The sequence below is a fragment of the Lepidochelys kempii genome, chromosome 5 (genome assembly GCF_965140265.1).
Source record: "Lepidochelys kempii isolate rLepKem1 chromosome 5, rLepKem1.hap2, whole genome shotgun sequence".
In the NCBI taxonomy this organism is placed as follows: domain Eukaryota; kingdom Metazoa; phylum Chordata; order Testudines; family Cheloniidae; genus Lepidochelys; species Lepidochelys kempii.
The window spans coordinates 128,764,661-128,781,775 of NC_133260.1; the positions used below are offsets into that span (position 1 = coordinate 128,764,661).

At 43.0% G+C, this 17,115-nt stretch overlaps 1 protein-coding gene across 4 annotated transcripts in view; it reads right to left on the reverse strand.

Moving 5' to 3' along the window:
• DGKQ (diacylglycerol kinase theta) overlaps positions 1-17,115 on the reverse strand; it is a 172,716-nt gene that overhangs the window by 14,696 nt on the left and 140,905 nt on the right. For all 4 annotated transcript variants that reach the window (XM_073345802.1, XM_073345805.1, XM_073345803.1 and 1 more), the window contains 2 exons: positions 8,188-8,369; positions 6,341-6,441 (listed from right to left, as the gene is read on the reverse strand). In XM_073345802.1, the coding sequence (XP_073201903.1) occupies positions 6,341-6,441; positions 8,188-8,369 (283 nt within the window). The remainder of the gene's footprint in view (positions 1-6,340; positions 6,442-8,187; positions 8,370-17,115) is intronic.

Here is a 17,115-nt window from a genome sequence, read left to right on the forward strand (position 1 = left end):
TGTTTGAACTAAAGGATCAGATCCACTAGCTTGAAGACAGTAGTAGTAGACAAACCCCTGTGGTACTCTAGTCACTAAATAGGTGCAAAGAACCACACTATGTTAGCAGGGATTACATCAGCTCCTCGGTCAGACAGCATCTTTAAAAACATTAGCTGGGTAGGGTGTGCTAACATATTTTAAATAGCACTTAATTAAAACATGTAACCCACCTCCCCACCCTCCATATTAGCTAACTATTTATTTGTTTAGGAATTTTTAACAGATTTACCATGCCATGCAAATATCACAGAGGAAATACTTTCCCCTAGTCTAGAGAAGGCTTAAAGGTGGCTTGGTAAATGCAGTAAGGGCGAAGTTGTGTTTTAATACTGTAGCTGGGAGAGATGAACTGTAAGCACCCCCATAGGCACACTCCATAGGACTCATACACAGAAAATAAAGCCTGAGACATCTGGCTGTCTCAGCGGGTAAATCCCTCCCCCTGAAGCTTTCTAGGAAAAAATGCCATGGAATAGCTGTGTCCAGCGGGGCCCTGGTGAACTAAGCAGGTAACACCTGAGAGTTACGTCGTGCTTCCTGCGGACTCAGGAAGACCTCGTGCATCAGTTCACATTTTCCAGGTTCTCGTCACAAGAAGGAGGGCTAGAAACATTGCATTTTAAAACAAAAGCTGGATTCTGCAGCACAATTCCATGGGGCCCTGTCAAAAGTCCCTTCACCAGGGAGCACCAGGGCTGTTATGCCACCACCTTAATACTCCTCCTCACACATTTCGGTTCTCTAGAGAGAGGACCAGAATGTCAGTTTTGCCTCCCAGATACAGGCAGGAGCAGAGCAACCACATCCGAGCAGCATGTACCTCAGGATCAGTAAACAGAACAACTGCACCTTGACGTGGCGGTGACCACAACCACCACTTTTTTAAAAAGTGGTCCAAGGTGACAGACCAGGTGCAGGGACTTACAGTTCATGAACATGGAAGCTCGATCAATAATTGAGTCGTTGATAACCTCCTTCGCATTTAAGTCCTTAGCTTGTTACCATGGTGACTGCCGTAATAAGTCTGTGACCCCAAAGCCCCTTTATGCCAACTGTTAAAGGACACACTCTGCACATCTCAGTCAGAATATTTAGCCAAACACCGTGTCTTGTTAAGTATCATGTAAAAACTGGTATCATGTGGGTCACTACTATCACTGTGTGATATATCTACGGGTGGCATGTAAAGAGTTGCGTGCGCATGCTGGGAATACTTTCCTAAAATATGCTTGGGGGGAAGAGTAGATAAACAAGTTTGCTCTTGACAAAGGAACGTTCGTTTGCCTGTGTCTGCAAAGTAAACTGAGCAATGAAAGTTACACTGACATACAAATCAACTGGGGGGCTGGGAAGTGACCAGGAAGAAACACACAGCAGGGGAGAAGAACTTATCTGGGGATACACATTTCGAAGGTTTACTAGACTATAAAAAGAAGGGGATAGAAGCCCTTATGTATACATCACTTAAGGAACAAAAGAGGCCAGAGCTCTTGGAATCTGTGAAAGGTGGATCCTTCAGCAATCTGGGTCGAAGACTCTGGGAACTGACTGTAGGTGAGAAATTGCCTGAGACCAGGACTGTGAACTGTTAAGTTGTAGACACTAGAAAGCATGTTTTTACTTTTGTTTTATTTGTACCCACACCTGTCTCTTTTTCTTTCTCTTAGTGCCACTTAAATCTATGCTCTTTATTAATAAACTTGTTTTACTATAAAACCATCCCCATGCTGTGTATAAAGGTAAAGAGCATATCCTCAGGGAGCCAACAGGCAGTTGTACGCTCTGTCTCTTTGGAGACAGCAGACTTAATAAATTCTGTGATTGCCAATGAGAGGGACTGGATATTGCAGAGACGTCTCTGGGGACCTCGGGAGCACCAGATGTAACCTGCAAGGCAAGGTTAAGACTGGCAGAGTCTCAGGGAGTTGACTGGTGAGGCTACCAAAACTGGTGTGTCATAGTTTAAGCCAAGGCAAAGTTCTCCTTTGGAAAGGCAACACAATGGCTTATAGTTCACGGCTCCCTGGGGAGTGTATTACACATACTAGAAACAAACAATTACAATTAGCATTGGCAGCTGCGCTTATAGGCAGGCGTATAAAACAAATTAATTTTGGCTTTATCAAATCCTTGATTAGTCATTATATACCCATTAACAACAATCTTAAGGTGATTTGTGACAAATCTATTTATGTCTGAAAGGCAGCAATAATGAAGTACTTCTGCTGAGTGGAGAAGATCACAACTCAGTTTTCCGTCAGAAAATGCCATTTCAACAAAATCCAAATTTTTCATTGAAACGTATCTATTTCAACCACATTTTTGAAGATGTTAAAACAGGACATTTTTGGAATTAAAGTTTCAATTTTTCATTTCAAAGGGACTTTTCATTTTGAAATGTATTTTAACATAAAAACCAATTAAAATAGAAAAACAAAATCTAAAGGACATTTCAGTTGACATGAGATGATTTTTTTTCTTCAAAATTTTGTTTTGCAAACACATCTGACATTTCTGGGGACAAAAATAGATTTTTGTGGGAACGAAAATCAGTTTTCCAAACAGATCTCCAAAGAACCGGCCAATCTCATTCTGTTTACACACGAATCTCATTCTGTTTGGGAATCTGTCCTTTTTCCTCTCATGTACAACTCTTAAACACGACACTAGAAGCTCCTATAGTGTCACCCATTACTAGACATTTGTAATTTGGTGCAGCATGATAAAAATCACCAGAAGAGACGGAATTGTAAATGTGCATGTGGCTACATTTCATCTAAAGCAAATAAATAAACGAGACATTAGCAGCTGCTCCAAATATTAATTCAGTATGCCTACAGCAAAAACACTTGGAGCCTATTCCTGTCTTTCCTTAGAACATTGCACATGAACTGCTATGTGCTTTTAGCTATATGAGGAGGAAAAACAGTCTCAAGGTACACAAAAGCTATTTAGAATGTCATTATGATTATACTCCCTACATTATAAACTCTGCTGACCAATTATAAGTCACTAGAAAGCTACTGCAATACTCCATGCCACACAAAACACAAACATGATTTTCCAAAAAAAAAAAGAAAAATGTTCAAAATGTATTACTGCATATAAGCAAGCAAACTTAAGTGCAACAGTCAAGTTCTTAAAGACCATCTGTACAAGTAGCCACACCAAATATGACTAAAAATATCTACCATTAAACATCAAAGAGAAACGTATGACATGTAAGACATCAGGCTTGCTCCTTTACTTATGAGTTTGACCTTTCAAAACAACCTCAAGTGTAAGTTAATCATAGAATCATAGAATATCAGGGTTGGAAGGGACCTCAGGAGGTCATCTAGTCCAACACCCTGCTCAAAAGCAGGACCCATACCCAATTAAATCATCCCAGCCAGGGCTTTGTCAAGCCTGACCTTAAAAATTAAAGCATTAATATATGCATAATGCTTGTGAGGCATTAATATATGCATAATGCTTGTGAGGCACAAAAAAAGCTTTAAAATTCTGTGAGAAGATACTTAAACCCTACCCCAAAACCAAGCACTATATTTTACCTGGACTGGGAAGTAAGACCAAGACCCCAATTCCAAACAGAATGCAACACTGTATTAGGAAGGACAATAGAAGAGAAAGCACGCAAAATAGAGTGCTCTGCATGGACACTCCATAGACATACAAACGCTTCAGAGTATTTTCAAGTCTAATGCCTTGATTCAGGCCAGCGTGTAAATCCATGTTTCATTTTAGGCATGCACTTAATGTTGTCCTGAATAGAGATGCTTTCCTGAATAGCGGTCTGTTGTGGGATCACACACTTATTCAATAGTAGCTAAAAGCATCTTGGATTTTCAAACTAGAGCTTTCTCATCTGATACTTTGGCCCAGATTTACTTTATCATATGGCTCTGTATCGAACGCATAATGCCAAAATTAAAATGCCCTGGGAAGCTGTGCACATATTTTAAACTCCAGATACGAGTATCATAGATATTTCATTTCTGAATACAAAATAGTGCAAAATCCTCACCAGAATACATCTGTGCAAAGTATATGTATGCAGTGGTTTTTTTGACTGATTTAAGGTTTCATTTTAAGAAGTTGGATTGGTATACCTAAATTTATCAATTAACTTTAATGAGAAGAAACATTCAGCAACAAACTTAACCAAGCAGTAAGTACAGCATGGTACATACAACATGTAAAGTTTATTTAAGATGATAATTCAAGTTTGTCTTGTATCAACCATTAGGAGGAATTTCCCTTTCTTCTCTACCCTTGAGGCCCCCTCACCCCCCACCGATATAGTGAACAACATATTCACACACATACACAATAACTCATGTAAGACAAATTGAACCACTGCCTCCCTTCACAGAGTATTGTTCATCTTCTGCACTCATTGAGACAGGGATCCTGTGGAAAAAATACTGTCATCTAGTATTGTACTGCTTACGTACAAAGAAAAAAGTTAAGGTTGCATCATTTCCTGACTTTTGAGTACTTCACTTTGCAACCTTGCTGTTCTTTTAATGTAGTTGGTTTTGTATGAACTATCTATATACATGTGTCTGTGTAACTTTACATTGTATTAATTACACAAACAAGGCTAAAATTATTTTCTCTGTGCACTGTTCTAGTTATACTTTATAGTCAATGCTTGTTATTTTCTGTTCTCAATCCAGAGGGTTGGAGAAGATTTAATTTTTTTTTTGTAAGTAATATAGTTCTTGAATGTATTACTCGTACGCAGTACATACAGTGTTAAGTGCTATTTTTCCCATGTACTTTGTAATGTATGAGAGCACGAACAGTAGATTTTCATTATCTTAACTCTTGAGAAAAATATACTGCTTGAGAATACTGATATCAAACTGTAATGGGGAGAGGACTGGATAATGTTTTACAGTATTGATAACTGGTTGCAGTATTTCTGAATATAAATAATTACGGTTTATTTAATCCATGAGTATGACTGTTTGTGCTGGTATCATAAAGACAAATCAAAGGATCTTTCAAGCACAATCAAAGATGGATAGAAAACAGTGGTGGATTGCGCTTACTGAAAGTGATGTTGAAGAATTGCTGAATTGACTAATTACATACAGAGGTTATTTCTTTTTCTTGGTGTTCTTAGAAGAGGGTTTTGTGGGGTTTTTGTTTGTTTTTTGTGTTTATGACCTCCCATGAAACAGACTGTAATAAATAAATAAAACAGATTGTGTTTTTTATATATATGTATACATAAAACAATATGTTCCATGGGAGGTCATAAATACACACACACACTCCAGTACAAAGTTGTACAAAGAAAATTCTGGACACTGAAAATTTGTAATGTGGATTTTTCCCTGCTTTATATTACTGTACATACTTCTACTAATGCCGCCAGCTGTCATATATCCTGGATCATTGATTTTAATATAAAAGCTATTGGAAAAGAAGTAAATTTCGAAACCATGACCAAGTGCTTCCCAAACATTGTACTTTTGATTGCCTCTAGCATGCTATTGTCTGTAAAAATCTGGCAAACTAGCACTCTTATCACATGGATCTGACTGTAACCTGATGTTTTGTTTTCCATTTTTGGAAGCACCATGTGACCGAGTACCCTCCCTGCATGCCCCCTTATGGGGGTGGGGCAGTGGTTCTGCCTCTGTCCTCAAGGTCTCCAACTGATCCCCGCGGCCTCTGGCGCCTTCCCGGTTGAGGTGACTTAGCCCTCTGACTAGATCCTGTAAAAGTTCCACCCCTGCTGGGGCTCGCCAAGTCCAAAACAAACAAAGAAATGTAAATTCTTCTGTCCCTGCTGGGCTCAATCCTTACCACACTCGTCAGCCCTGCCGCGCTCTGCAGAGTCCCAGAAAAGTGCACACTTCCCACCCCGCCAGGGCTCATGCAAGCCTAAGTCAGTTGCTGGCAGCCAAAGAAGGCAACCGGCTCCTGCCAGGCCAACCCTTCCATGGGGAGACTGACAGTCTGCTGGCTTTCTTGGTTCCTGGCCTCAGGCAGCCTGCTCTCCTGCAGTGAAAGCTGCAGATCTGCTCTGCCTCCTGCCAGGGTCTACCAGAGCTGGACTCTCCCTTTTTAGCACTTCCCTCAAAGCCTCATACTTGCTTCAGGCAGGGCTGTTTCACCTGCCCAAAAAAGCAGGCCATTAACTCTTTCCTGATGTGTGTGGTTTGTACACTACGTCACGCACCACTATTTGTGAACGCCTGTAGAGTTGTTATATCAGACGTAGACTCTGCATATGTGGTACTATGAACATTCAGTTCACAAAGATTTTTCCTGAGATTACCTGCTATTAAATTTGCCTGGTTCTTCTTCTCGAGCATGGTGAAAGCCCAAGGTCAATTCTGCATCAATTCCAAGGCCACAATAGTTGTTCATTTGTACAATCTGAAAAACAAAACAAAAATAGCATTATACTGTGGTATACCACTGAGACTCAGATGTACCACATCAGAGGGTCCCATATTGGTACTGAAAATTTTCAGTGAAATTGACATTTGCCGATTTTTCAAGTCACTGCACACAAAGCAATTAAGGAGTACATTTTCTCTCATAGATAGCCCCAGTACAAAACACAACATTAAAATGAAAATATGGTTGAGAGTATTTATCAGTAACTTCTGGGTGAAAAACACTGCAGGGATATAGTAATTATTCCTAAACCAAGCATTCCAAACCCAGGAAATCTGCAATTAATAAGGTTACATTTAAAAGAAACCCAAACAAGGTAAAGCATGGAAATGCACCTAAACAACCTTCGCTCGACCTAGTGCTACCATTTAATAACCATATGACTATGACCGAGAAATTGTACTGTTCGTTGTCCCAGATTAAACCAATTTCTAAAGACATTCGTTTTTTTCATATTTCCCTTCATGGTGTCACTATAGGGGAGAACTTGGCAAATTGTGTATGTGCGGAAGGAAGCATTAAACAGTATCACCATCACGGCTGTCACATCATGAAGCCTTTGTTTCTTTATCCTGAAAGATGTTCTAAACACACCAGACCAGAAGATGGAACCAGAGAACACCAACATTTTCACATCTGTGTCCTGAGCAACTCCTTTGGTGTGAACCTCATGTTTCTATTATTAAATCCTCCCCAGTGTGTCAGTTTCAACCACAGTATTTTTCCTCCTGGCACATACCCACACACTCTCTCTCTCTCTGCCTTCCATCTTTAGACAATTTAGACGGCCAGGACAAATCTACCCTTGCAACGCACTATTGTGACCAGAGTGGTAAGCTAACCACAATGACTTCACAGCCTGATTCTGCTTAAAAATCCCTGAGTGGCTAATAAAGTTACAAGCCACGTACTGAGCCTGGGGTGTTCCAGCAACTGAACTGCAAAGACAGAATCTCTATTTTTTGGTAATCATCTGCTATTCTTCTCTTTTTCTCTTATGTCTTGTTTTGTCTTAAAACAGAACCAGACTTTAAACAACGAGTCCCAGGATTACATCTGCAAACGACATTCTCCCTTTCCCAAACAAGGAGATCTGATGTCACGAGAGCCTGTCAAGCAAGATTTTCACTTAAAAGACACTATATGCAAACAGGGAAAGAGATAAGGTAGATGGTTAAATTAAAGTTTTACTGAACCTCACGCTAGTGATGTCTAGCAGAACTTTAATAAGTAACTTTCTGGATTGTTTAACAAAGTGTAAGGATTCCAGTTCCACTATAGAGGTCTGAAATGTAGCTTTGATCTTCCTTCAAAGAGCTTTCTCTCAACCGAACCTATTCTCGCCTGAGCTGGGAACCCATTCCTTCCCAACTTCTGAAAGCAGACACAACTACTGTTAACTGAGCACTTGTAATCAGTTACCGTCCCAGACAGACATGCTTTGTGCCAGAGAAATAATTAATATCTAAAATGTCCATAAAGAATATATTGTGTAACTAATCTCTGACTTCAAGTGTTTTAGAACTGTACTCAAAACAGCACATCAGGTTTACCTTTCTTCACCCGCAGATTTAGTGAATGAGCTAAGCCATATAGAATTATTATAGTAACACCCAAAGGTGTGTTGAAATAAAAGACAAATTACAAGCAGCTATGGTACACTATAATTTCATTCATCCTGTAATAAACCAATAGTTTCTAGAAAACAAAACCGTGAAATACCTTTGGAGGCTCAGGTTCCAAAATACCATTCTCTGCACTTTCAACAGCCTCCTGAGCATCTAAAAGGATGGTCCAGCGATCCATAAGTACATCATCAGCTTCATCTACAGATATCAGAACCGAGTAGGGATCTTCCCCACTATAACCAGCTCCCCAGCGAAGCACCCTGCCTAAATCATTACCTGGACAAGGAAAAAAGCAAACTGTTAACTTGTTTAATCAACCAACTGACAGTGTGAAAGATAAATGCCTTGTAATTTCTCCAACCGCAAGGGTACTAGTCAGACAGCGATCACAACTTCCCAGCAGTAAAACTGAACTGAAAATGTATATTTAACATACATGAAAAGCCTGTAAGTAAATGTTGTCTTTGCTGTTCTGTAAGTAAATTATTAAATATATCATGTACAGCTTTATGTAAGAGACACACAAAATAGGAATATTTATACAATATCACCTGAAAATTTCCTCTCACAATAATAAGGTCGGGAGACCTGTTATAAAGGGTGCACTGAGCTGTTAAATTTCAGCCTGCTTGCAAGCAGAAGCAGACGCAGACCAGTCCTCCAATGAAGTTTCTATTGCTTGAGACAACTTCTGCACCAACGATAATGCCATCTTATTTTCCTACACTAGAAGTTGGGATGATAATATTTTGCAAAGGAAAAGTTTCTCCTACTGAAGTGTATGGGAATAATTTCCCCAGATAAAATAATCCCAAAGCTTTGGATATCAATTTCCATCTGTACTCTAGATGTCCACTCTGTTTCCACAATGGGCCGGGGCCATGGTCCTTATAAACTGAAGAAAGGGAATTTTAAAGTAAACTCAGATAAAATTATGCTATTATTTTCTAGCATGCTGGTATCTTCAGATCCCCTACGATGGGCTTTTTACAGCACAGAACTACATGTAGCTCCCATTATCTTCGGTTAGGGTCTACCAAAAGGGTGGCTCTGCCTGGTTCACTCATGAGAGATTCCTTCAAACAATCTGATTCTCTGCATTCACTTGTTGAAGGAATGGAAGAACAGGCCATAGGACCTTGACATCTGCCAATCACTATGATAAGGAGAAATGCAGAGGGGCTTAAAAGAGTAGCTGGATAACAATTACATGAACTTAGGTCCATTGAAACACATCTCTGCATTCTCAATCGCCTCCTGCAGAGATTGGACCTTTTTTCTTTCTTTCTTTTTTTTTTTTTTGGAAGCACCACTTGTTCTTTTCCTTTATGGCCATCTTCATCTTCTGCCAACGTTCTCCCAAGATGAGACTTGTACCTAATGGTATCCATCCTTGCCTCAAAACCTATGATTGATTTCCCTGATGTCATGCCTGTCATGAATCCAAGATGCTCTAGAAATGGAAACGCTGTGTGGGGTTTATGCTCTCTCTCTATGCAGAGCCCTAAACAGCAAACTGTCTAGGGAAGGATAGGCATGAATGCCATCCTTCCCTGAAGTTGTTATTAACAGTACCATGGAAAAGACTCAGAGCGTGGGTCTGACTGAATGGCATTGATTGGAGCTGGAACAGGTGGTACCCTCGTACATAACAAGGGAATAGTTTGTGGGGTGGTAAATGGATCGATGGAAGATAATCTGCATACGGTTGTCTGAGTGAACTTGAGAACCTCCATTTTGAACTTTGGCTCCTTTAGGAACATGGTCAGATGTACGTCTGGGGGGAGAAAGCAGAAGGAGACTCCGCTGGTTGGAAGGCATGAGATGTGCTGTCCTGAGGTTGGGGGTTCCACGACCACCACTCCCAAGAGAAGGAGGCAGGTGGTGGTGGTCGGGGACTCTCTCCTCAGGGGGACTGAGTCATCTATCTGCCGCCCTGACCGGGAAAACAGAGAAGTCTGCTGCTTGCCAGGGGCTAAGATTTGCGATGTGACGGAGAGACTGCCGAGACTCATCAAGCCCTCGGATCGCTACCCCTTCCTGCTTCTCCACGTGGGCACCAATGATACTGCCAAGAATGACCTTGAGTGGATCACTGCGGACTACGTGGCTCTGGGAAGAAGAATAAAGGAGTTGGAGGCGCAAGTGGTGTTCTCGTCCATCCTCCCCGTGAAAGGAAAAGGCTGGGATAGGGACCATCAAATTGTGGAAGTCAACGAGTGGCTACGCAGGTGGTGTCGGAGAGAAGGCTTTGGATTCTTTGACCATTGGATGGTGTTCCATGAAGGAGGAGTGCTGGGCAGAGACGGGCTCCACCTAACGAAGAGAGGGAAGAGCATCTTTGCGAGCCGGCTGGCTAACCTAGTGAGGAGGGTTTTAAACTAGGTTCACCGGGGGAAGGAGACCAAAGCCTTGAGGTAAGTGAGCAAGCAGGATACCGGGAGGAAGCACAGGCAGGAACGTCTGTGAGGGGAGGGCTCCTACCTTATACTGAGAATGAGGGGCAATCAGCTTCTGAGAAAGCTACAGGTATTAGGGAACACATTTTTATAATCAAATACCAACACAAAGTTTCTTCGTAGTACAAACGCCATAATTATGAGCCCCAAGGGCCACAGGCTGGACACCCTTGCTCTATAGCATATAGAGTAATAAAATAATGGTTCAGGTTAAAATGATCAAATATATTTTCTCCTCCAGAGGCTTTTAAGGCCCAGCACCCTGGCTGGGATGATTTAGTTGGGGTTGGTCCTGCTTTGAGCCAGTGGTTGGACTAGATGACCTCCTGAGGTCTCTTCCAACCCTAATCTTCTATGAGTCTATGAGCAGGTTATCTCAAGTGCCTATATACAAATGCACAAAGCCTTGGAAACAAGCAGGGAGAACTGGAGGTCCTGCTGATGTCAAGGAATTATGACGTGATTGGAATAACAGAGACTTGGTGGGATAACTCACAGGACTGGAGTACTGTCATGGATGGTTATAAACTGTTCAGGAAGGACAGGCAGGGCAGAAAGGGTGGGGGAGTAGCACTGTATGTAAGGGAGCAGTATGACTGCTCAGAGCTCCGGTATGAAACTGCAGAAAAACCTGAGTGTCTCTGGATTAAGTTTAGAAGTGATGTAGTGGCGGGAGTCTGCTATAGACCACCAGACCAGGGGGATGAGGTGGATGAGGCTTTCTTCCGGCAACTCGCAGAAGCTACTAGATCGCACGGCCTGGTTCTCATGGGCGACCTTAATCATCCTGATATCTGCTGGGAGAGCACTACAGCGGTGCACAGACAATCCAGGAAGTTTTTGGAAAATGTAGGGGACAATTTCCTGGTGCAAGTGCTGGAGGAGCCAACTAGGGGGAGAGCTTTTCTTGACCTGCTGCTCACAAACCGGGAAGAATTAGTAGGGGAAGCTAAAGTGGATGGGAATCTGGGAGGCAGTGACCATGAGTTGGTCGAGTTCAGGATCCTGACACAGGGAAGAAAGAGAAGCAGCAGAATACGGACCCTGAACTTCAGGAAAGCAGACTTTGACTCCCTCAGGGAACTGATGGATAGGATCCCCTGGGGGAATAACATGAGGGGGAAAGGAGTCCAGGAGAGCTGGCTGTATTTCAAGGAATCCCTGTTGAGGTTACAGGGACAAACCATCCCGATGTGTCGAAAGAATAGTAAATATGGCAGGGGGACCAACTTTGCTTAACAGTGAAATCCTTGCGGATCTTAAACATAAAAAAGAAGCTTACAAGATGTGGAAGACTGGACATATGACCAGGGAAGAGTATAAAAATGTTGCTCGGGCATGTAGGAATGAAATCAGGAGGGCCAAATCACACCTGGAGCTGCAGCTAGCAAGAGATGTTAAGAGTAACAAGAAGGGTTTCTTCAGGTATGTTGGCAACAAGAAGAAAGCCAAGGAAAGTGTGGGCCCCTTAATGAATGAGGGAGGCAACCTAGTGACAGAGGAGGTGGAAAAAGCTAAATGTACTCAATGATTTTTTTGCCTCTGTCTTCAAGAACAAGGTCAGCTCCCAGACTGCTGTGCTGGGCAACACAGCATGGGGAGTAGGTGGCCAGCCCTCTGTGGAGAAAGAGGTGGTTTGGGACTATTTAGGAAAGCTTGACGTGCACAAGTCCATGGGGCCGGATGCGTTGCATCCGAGAGTGCTAAAGGAGTTGGCGGCTGTGATTGCAGAGCCATTGGCCATTATCTTTGAAAACTCGTGGCGATCAGGGGAAGTCCCAGACGACTGGAAAAAGGCTAATGTAGTGCCAATCTTTAAAAAAGGGAAGAAGGAGGATCCTGGGAACTACAGGCCAGTCAGCTTCACCTCAGTCCCTGGAAAAATCATGGAGCAGGTCCTCAAGGAATCAATCCTGAAGCACTTACGCGAGAGGAAAGTGATCAAGAACAGTCAGCATGGATTCACCAAGGGAGGTCATGCCTGACTAATCTAATTGCCTTCTATGATGAGATTACTGGTTCTGTGGATGAAGGGAAAGCAGTGGATGTATTGTTTCTTGACTTTAGCAAAGCTTTTGACACGGTCTCCCACAGTATTCTTGTCAGCAAGTTAAAGAAGTATGGGCTGGATGAATGCACTATAAGGCGGTTAGAAAGTTGGCTAGATTGTCGGGCTCAACGGGTAGTGATCAATGGCTCCATGTCTAGATGGCAGCCGGTATCAAGTGGAGTGCCCCAAGGGTTGGTCCTGGGGCCAGTTTTGTTCAATATCTTCATAAATGATCTGGAGGATGATGTGGATTGCACTCGCAGCAAATTTGCGGATGATACTAAACGAGGAGGAGTGGTAGATATGGTGGCAGGTAGGGATAGGATACAGAGGGACCTAGACAAATTGGAGGATTGGGCCAAAAGAAATCTGATGAGGTTCAACAAGGATAAGTGCAGGGTCCTGCACTTAGGACGGAAGAATCCAATGCACTGCTACAGACTAGGGACCGAATGGCTAGGCAGCAGTTCTGCGGAAAAGGACCTAGGGGTGACAGTGGACGAGAAGCTAGATATGAGTCAACAGTGTGCCCTTGTTGCCAAGAAGGCCAATGGCATTTTGGGATGTATAACTAGGGGCATAGCCAGCAGATCAAGGGACGTGATTGTTCCCCTCTATTCGACATTGGTGAGGCCTCACCTGGAGTACTGTGTCCAGTTTTGGGCCCCACACTACAAGAAGGATGTGGAAAAATTGGAGAGAGTCCAGCGAAGGGCAACAAAAATGATTAGCGTTCTGGAACATATGACTTATGAGGAGAGGCTGAGGGAACTGGGATTGTTTAGTCTGCAGAAGAGAAGAATGAGGGGGGATTTGATAGCTGCTTTCAACTACCTGAGAGGTGGTTTCAAAGAGGATGGTTCTAGACTATTCTCAGTGGTAGAAGAGGACAGGATAAGGAGTAATGGTCTCAAGTTGCAGTGGGGGAGGTTTAGGTTGGATATTAGGAAAAACTTTTTCACTAGGAGGGTGGTGAAACACTGGAATGCTTTACCTAGGGAGGTGGTAGAATCTCCTTCCTTAGAAGTTTTTAAGGTCAGGCTTGACAAAGCCCTGGCTGAGATGATTTAATTGGGGAGTGGTCCTGCTTTGAGCAGGGGGTTGGACTAGATGACCTCCTGAGGTCCCTTCCAACCCTGATATTCTATGATTCTATGATTCAGACAGAGCCTGGCTCTGTTTTTCTCCCCTTCTTTGAGGACAGAAAAAGGAACGGGAACACCACTCAGGTTCTTGCTACATGGGTTGCATTGTTCTGAGTGGGTCCAGCCATTTCCAGGTTGCTAGAGATTGGGAATGGGACAATAGCATGCCTGTGGATTCTTGCAAAGCTTCAAAGAGCAACAAAGCCGAGAGCAGCCATTTGCTTCCAAACTGAAAGAGCCTGGCACCAATTTGTGGGTCTAACTTCAAACAAAGGCTGGCTGTGAGGAGGTTGAGAACCTTGCCTCCACAATAGCATATGGGCATTCCTTTTAGTACAGCCCCTGGCAAAGCAGTACTCTCTCCTGCTGAATTTCAGAGACAGCTTCAATTTGCAGAATGACCCACATTCCTATCGTACCTGGCTGGGGCCAGAATCTAAATAGTTTTGATGACTCCATTACTACCTTATCCCTTGTATTTCTGAAAATATTCTCACACTGAAGTACTAAGAGCCTGGAACTGATATGCCTAAGCATCTAACTCAGTGTCCAAAGATTTGATGTCCAGAGAAGAGAACAGGATAATGCTGGGACATCAAATACCTGTGGCTTGACAGCCCAGCATGGCATAGCTGGTTAAAGTGAGGGCCTCTCGGAGTCCTGTGGCTTGACATCAGCCCTACAGGGGAAATCACCAAGGCCTATGGCATGACATACTATATGCTTGCATGAAAATTATTGTAACCCATTAGTCTAGGTAAAAACTGAAGGGTATCCCTAGAGGAGGGGGCCAAGGTGACCTCACACAGATGGGGCTCAGAGGGACAACTCCAGTTTGTCTACAGACAGAGCCACGTTCCCCAATAGGACACGCTATAAGGCAAGTGAGGGAGGATGCACAAGCCTCCCCTTTGGCTTTCTCAGCTTACCCGTCTCCCCAACCCACTGCAGGGTCACCAAATGCTGCAGCACTTCAAAAGAGACAGAGCTGAGGAGAAAAATTCCCCAAAAGGCAAATGCAGCCCTGGAACATGAATGGCATTTAGATGTCCAACTGTTAGTCAGAACTTTGAAACAAAAAGGGTGGGATTCTTCTTAGAAAACCTCTTAGCAGGAAAGGGGTGGGGTAGAGCCCCACACCTGGCATTAGGCAGACAAAGGAAAATGATGGAGATGGGGGACTCCCCAGCTGCCAGCAACTGTCATGTCTGTTTCTGTCCCCAAGCAGCAAGCACGCTGAAGTACCAAGTCTGTTGGCCTTAGCACAGTGGAGAAAGTGTTGGCTATGCTAGGTAGCCATGCTCTGCCTGAAACAGAGGAGCTAATGTTGTTGACAGCCATGCCTTATCTGTCAGCAATATGTTGCCACCCCACAGCGGTGAGGTAAATTCATTAGAATGTTCTACGTCCTGGTTACAGGCAGAATGTGGGACAAGGCATTTTGCATACAGTCACGCGCGATTCACCTATTTGTGAATTTAGTTCCCAACTGTATTTTGTTAGCACAGCTAAGCACATGCATTTCATGAAAGATTTTCTGCATCTAGATAAATTCATTACCATGAGATACTGGCTGTATACTGGGGAGGGGGGGGAGAGGGATAGCTCAGTGGTTTGAGCATTGGCCTGCTAAACCCAGGGTTGTGAGTTCAATCCTTGAGGGGGCCATTTAGGGATCTGAGGCAAAAATTAGGGATTAGTCCTGCTTTGAGCAGGGGGTTGGACTAGATGATCTCCTGAGGTCCCTTCCAACCCTGATATTCTATGATTACATGACATGAAACAACTGTTCCTTATGACTGCATGTGGACACAAACTCGGAATGAGCGACCATGTTGGCAAGGCATTGGCATAAAACAACTTGACAAAATAAAGTGATTTCATAATGGACACGGAGGGAAAAAGTAAGTTGTTAGGTACTGAAGATGACATGTCCCTTTATATGATAAATATTCCCCCCAGATGGGTGAAGAGAGACCAGATCTGTCTTTTAGTTCCTCATGCTGTCTGTTAATCCACGTTTCAGTGGTTAATTAATTTTCTGCACGCAATAGGTTGAAGATCCTAAGTTTTGTTCCTTTTTTCTTGATAAGCCTGTGAACTCATGCTGAGCTGATAAGCCATAGAATGAGTGTGGGAAAAATAAGAGTTAATCACTTGCATCTGATAAATTGTCTGAGTGCTATGGGAAGATTAATTTATTCTACTTTTCTCAATTCAGATTTCTAATTTCTCACTTTAAGTTTACATTAATGCTAATGAATTCCCCCCCCATCAATGCTTCTGACAGTGATCAAGAGAATTTATTATAAACTAATTAGTCTCAATACATTTCCAGCCTCACAGGTTCTCGATCAAATTAATCACATTTCAATGTGTTAAGGATGTACAAAAGTTTTCATGTCTAATTTTACTATAGAAGAATCCTGCCTATAACCATATTCAGTCAGTGAGACAGCCCCTAAATCAATGTGGAATAACTCTCAGGTGTATTCTACAGGTGGGGAGAAACACTCTGGCCTTTTCTTAGATGTAATTCTATAATAATCATAAGCGTGGGAGGACTGGAGAACCAGGCAGTCACTAGGGTAAGAGGGAATGGGACTGGTCACTTACTGGAGGGAGGGCTGTAGCATATGGGAAGGGAGGAAAACAGGGCGCTAACCTAGGTGAACAAGCAAGAGGATAGTGGCAGCAAGAGAAGGAGAGAGCAGCTGACACGCATCACTAGCAGGTAGAGAGAGAATTGATCCCACTATTGCACTGGGATTGCAAAGCAACTAGAGAGCTGCTGCCTCTGGTTAGGCCCTTAGGCAGCAGTCCGGGTGTTTCTGGAAACCCGAATACAGAAAATGAGATCATCTGGTTTATCTGGACTTCCACAGTGCTACGTTCATAACACTTCTGGTGACTCTTTGGGCGAGTGGTTCTCAACCTATTTACCACTGTGAGCCACATATGCAGCTCTCTTGTGTGTTATGTGCGCTGCATCCACACTATACACTGCCTGTATGGCCCTGAGGATGTCACATGGGCCGTAGCTGTGTGTTGATTGGGCTGCAAGTGGCCTGCGGGCTGAGAACCACTGCTTTGGCCAATGCTGTAAGCACCACTGATGGGTTCTGAACAGAGGATTGCTGCAACTTTAAAGCCCGTTGAGGCAGGATGGAAGAGTCAAAGAATAATACTGATTAAATGGTCTTAGCTGTTTCCCTCCTGGATGCATGCCGATTGCTTGAATATAACATAGGAAACTAAAACAAAATGTCATTCAGGCTACAAAGTCAGTCACAGGTGCCATGTTATGAGAACAATCAACACAAAGAAAAACTACTAAGTTTTGAGCATGCTTAATAGCTTCCCATTAA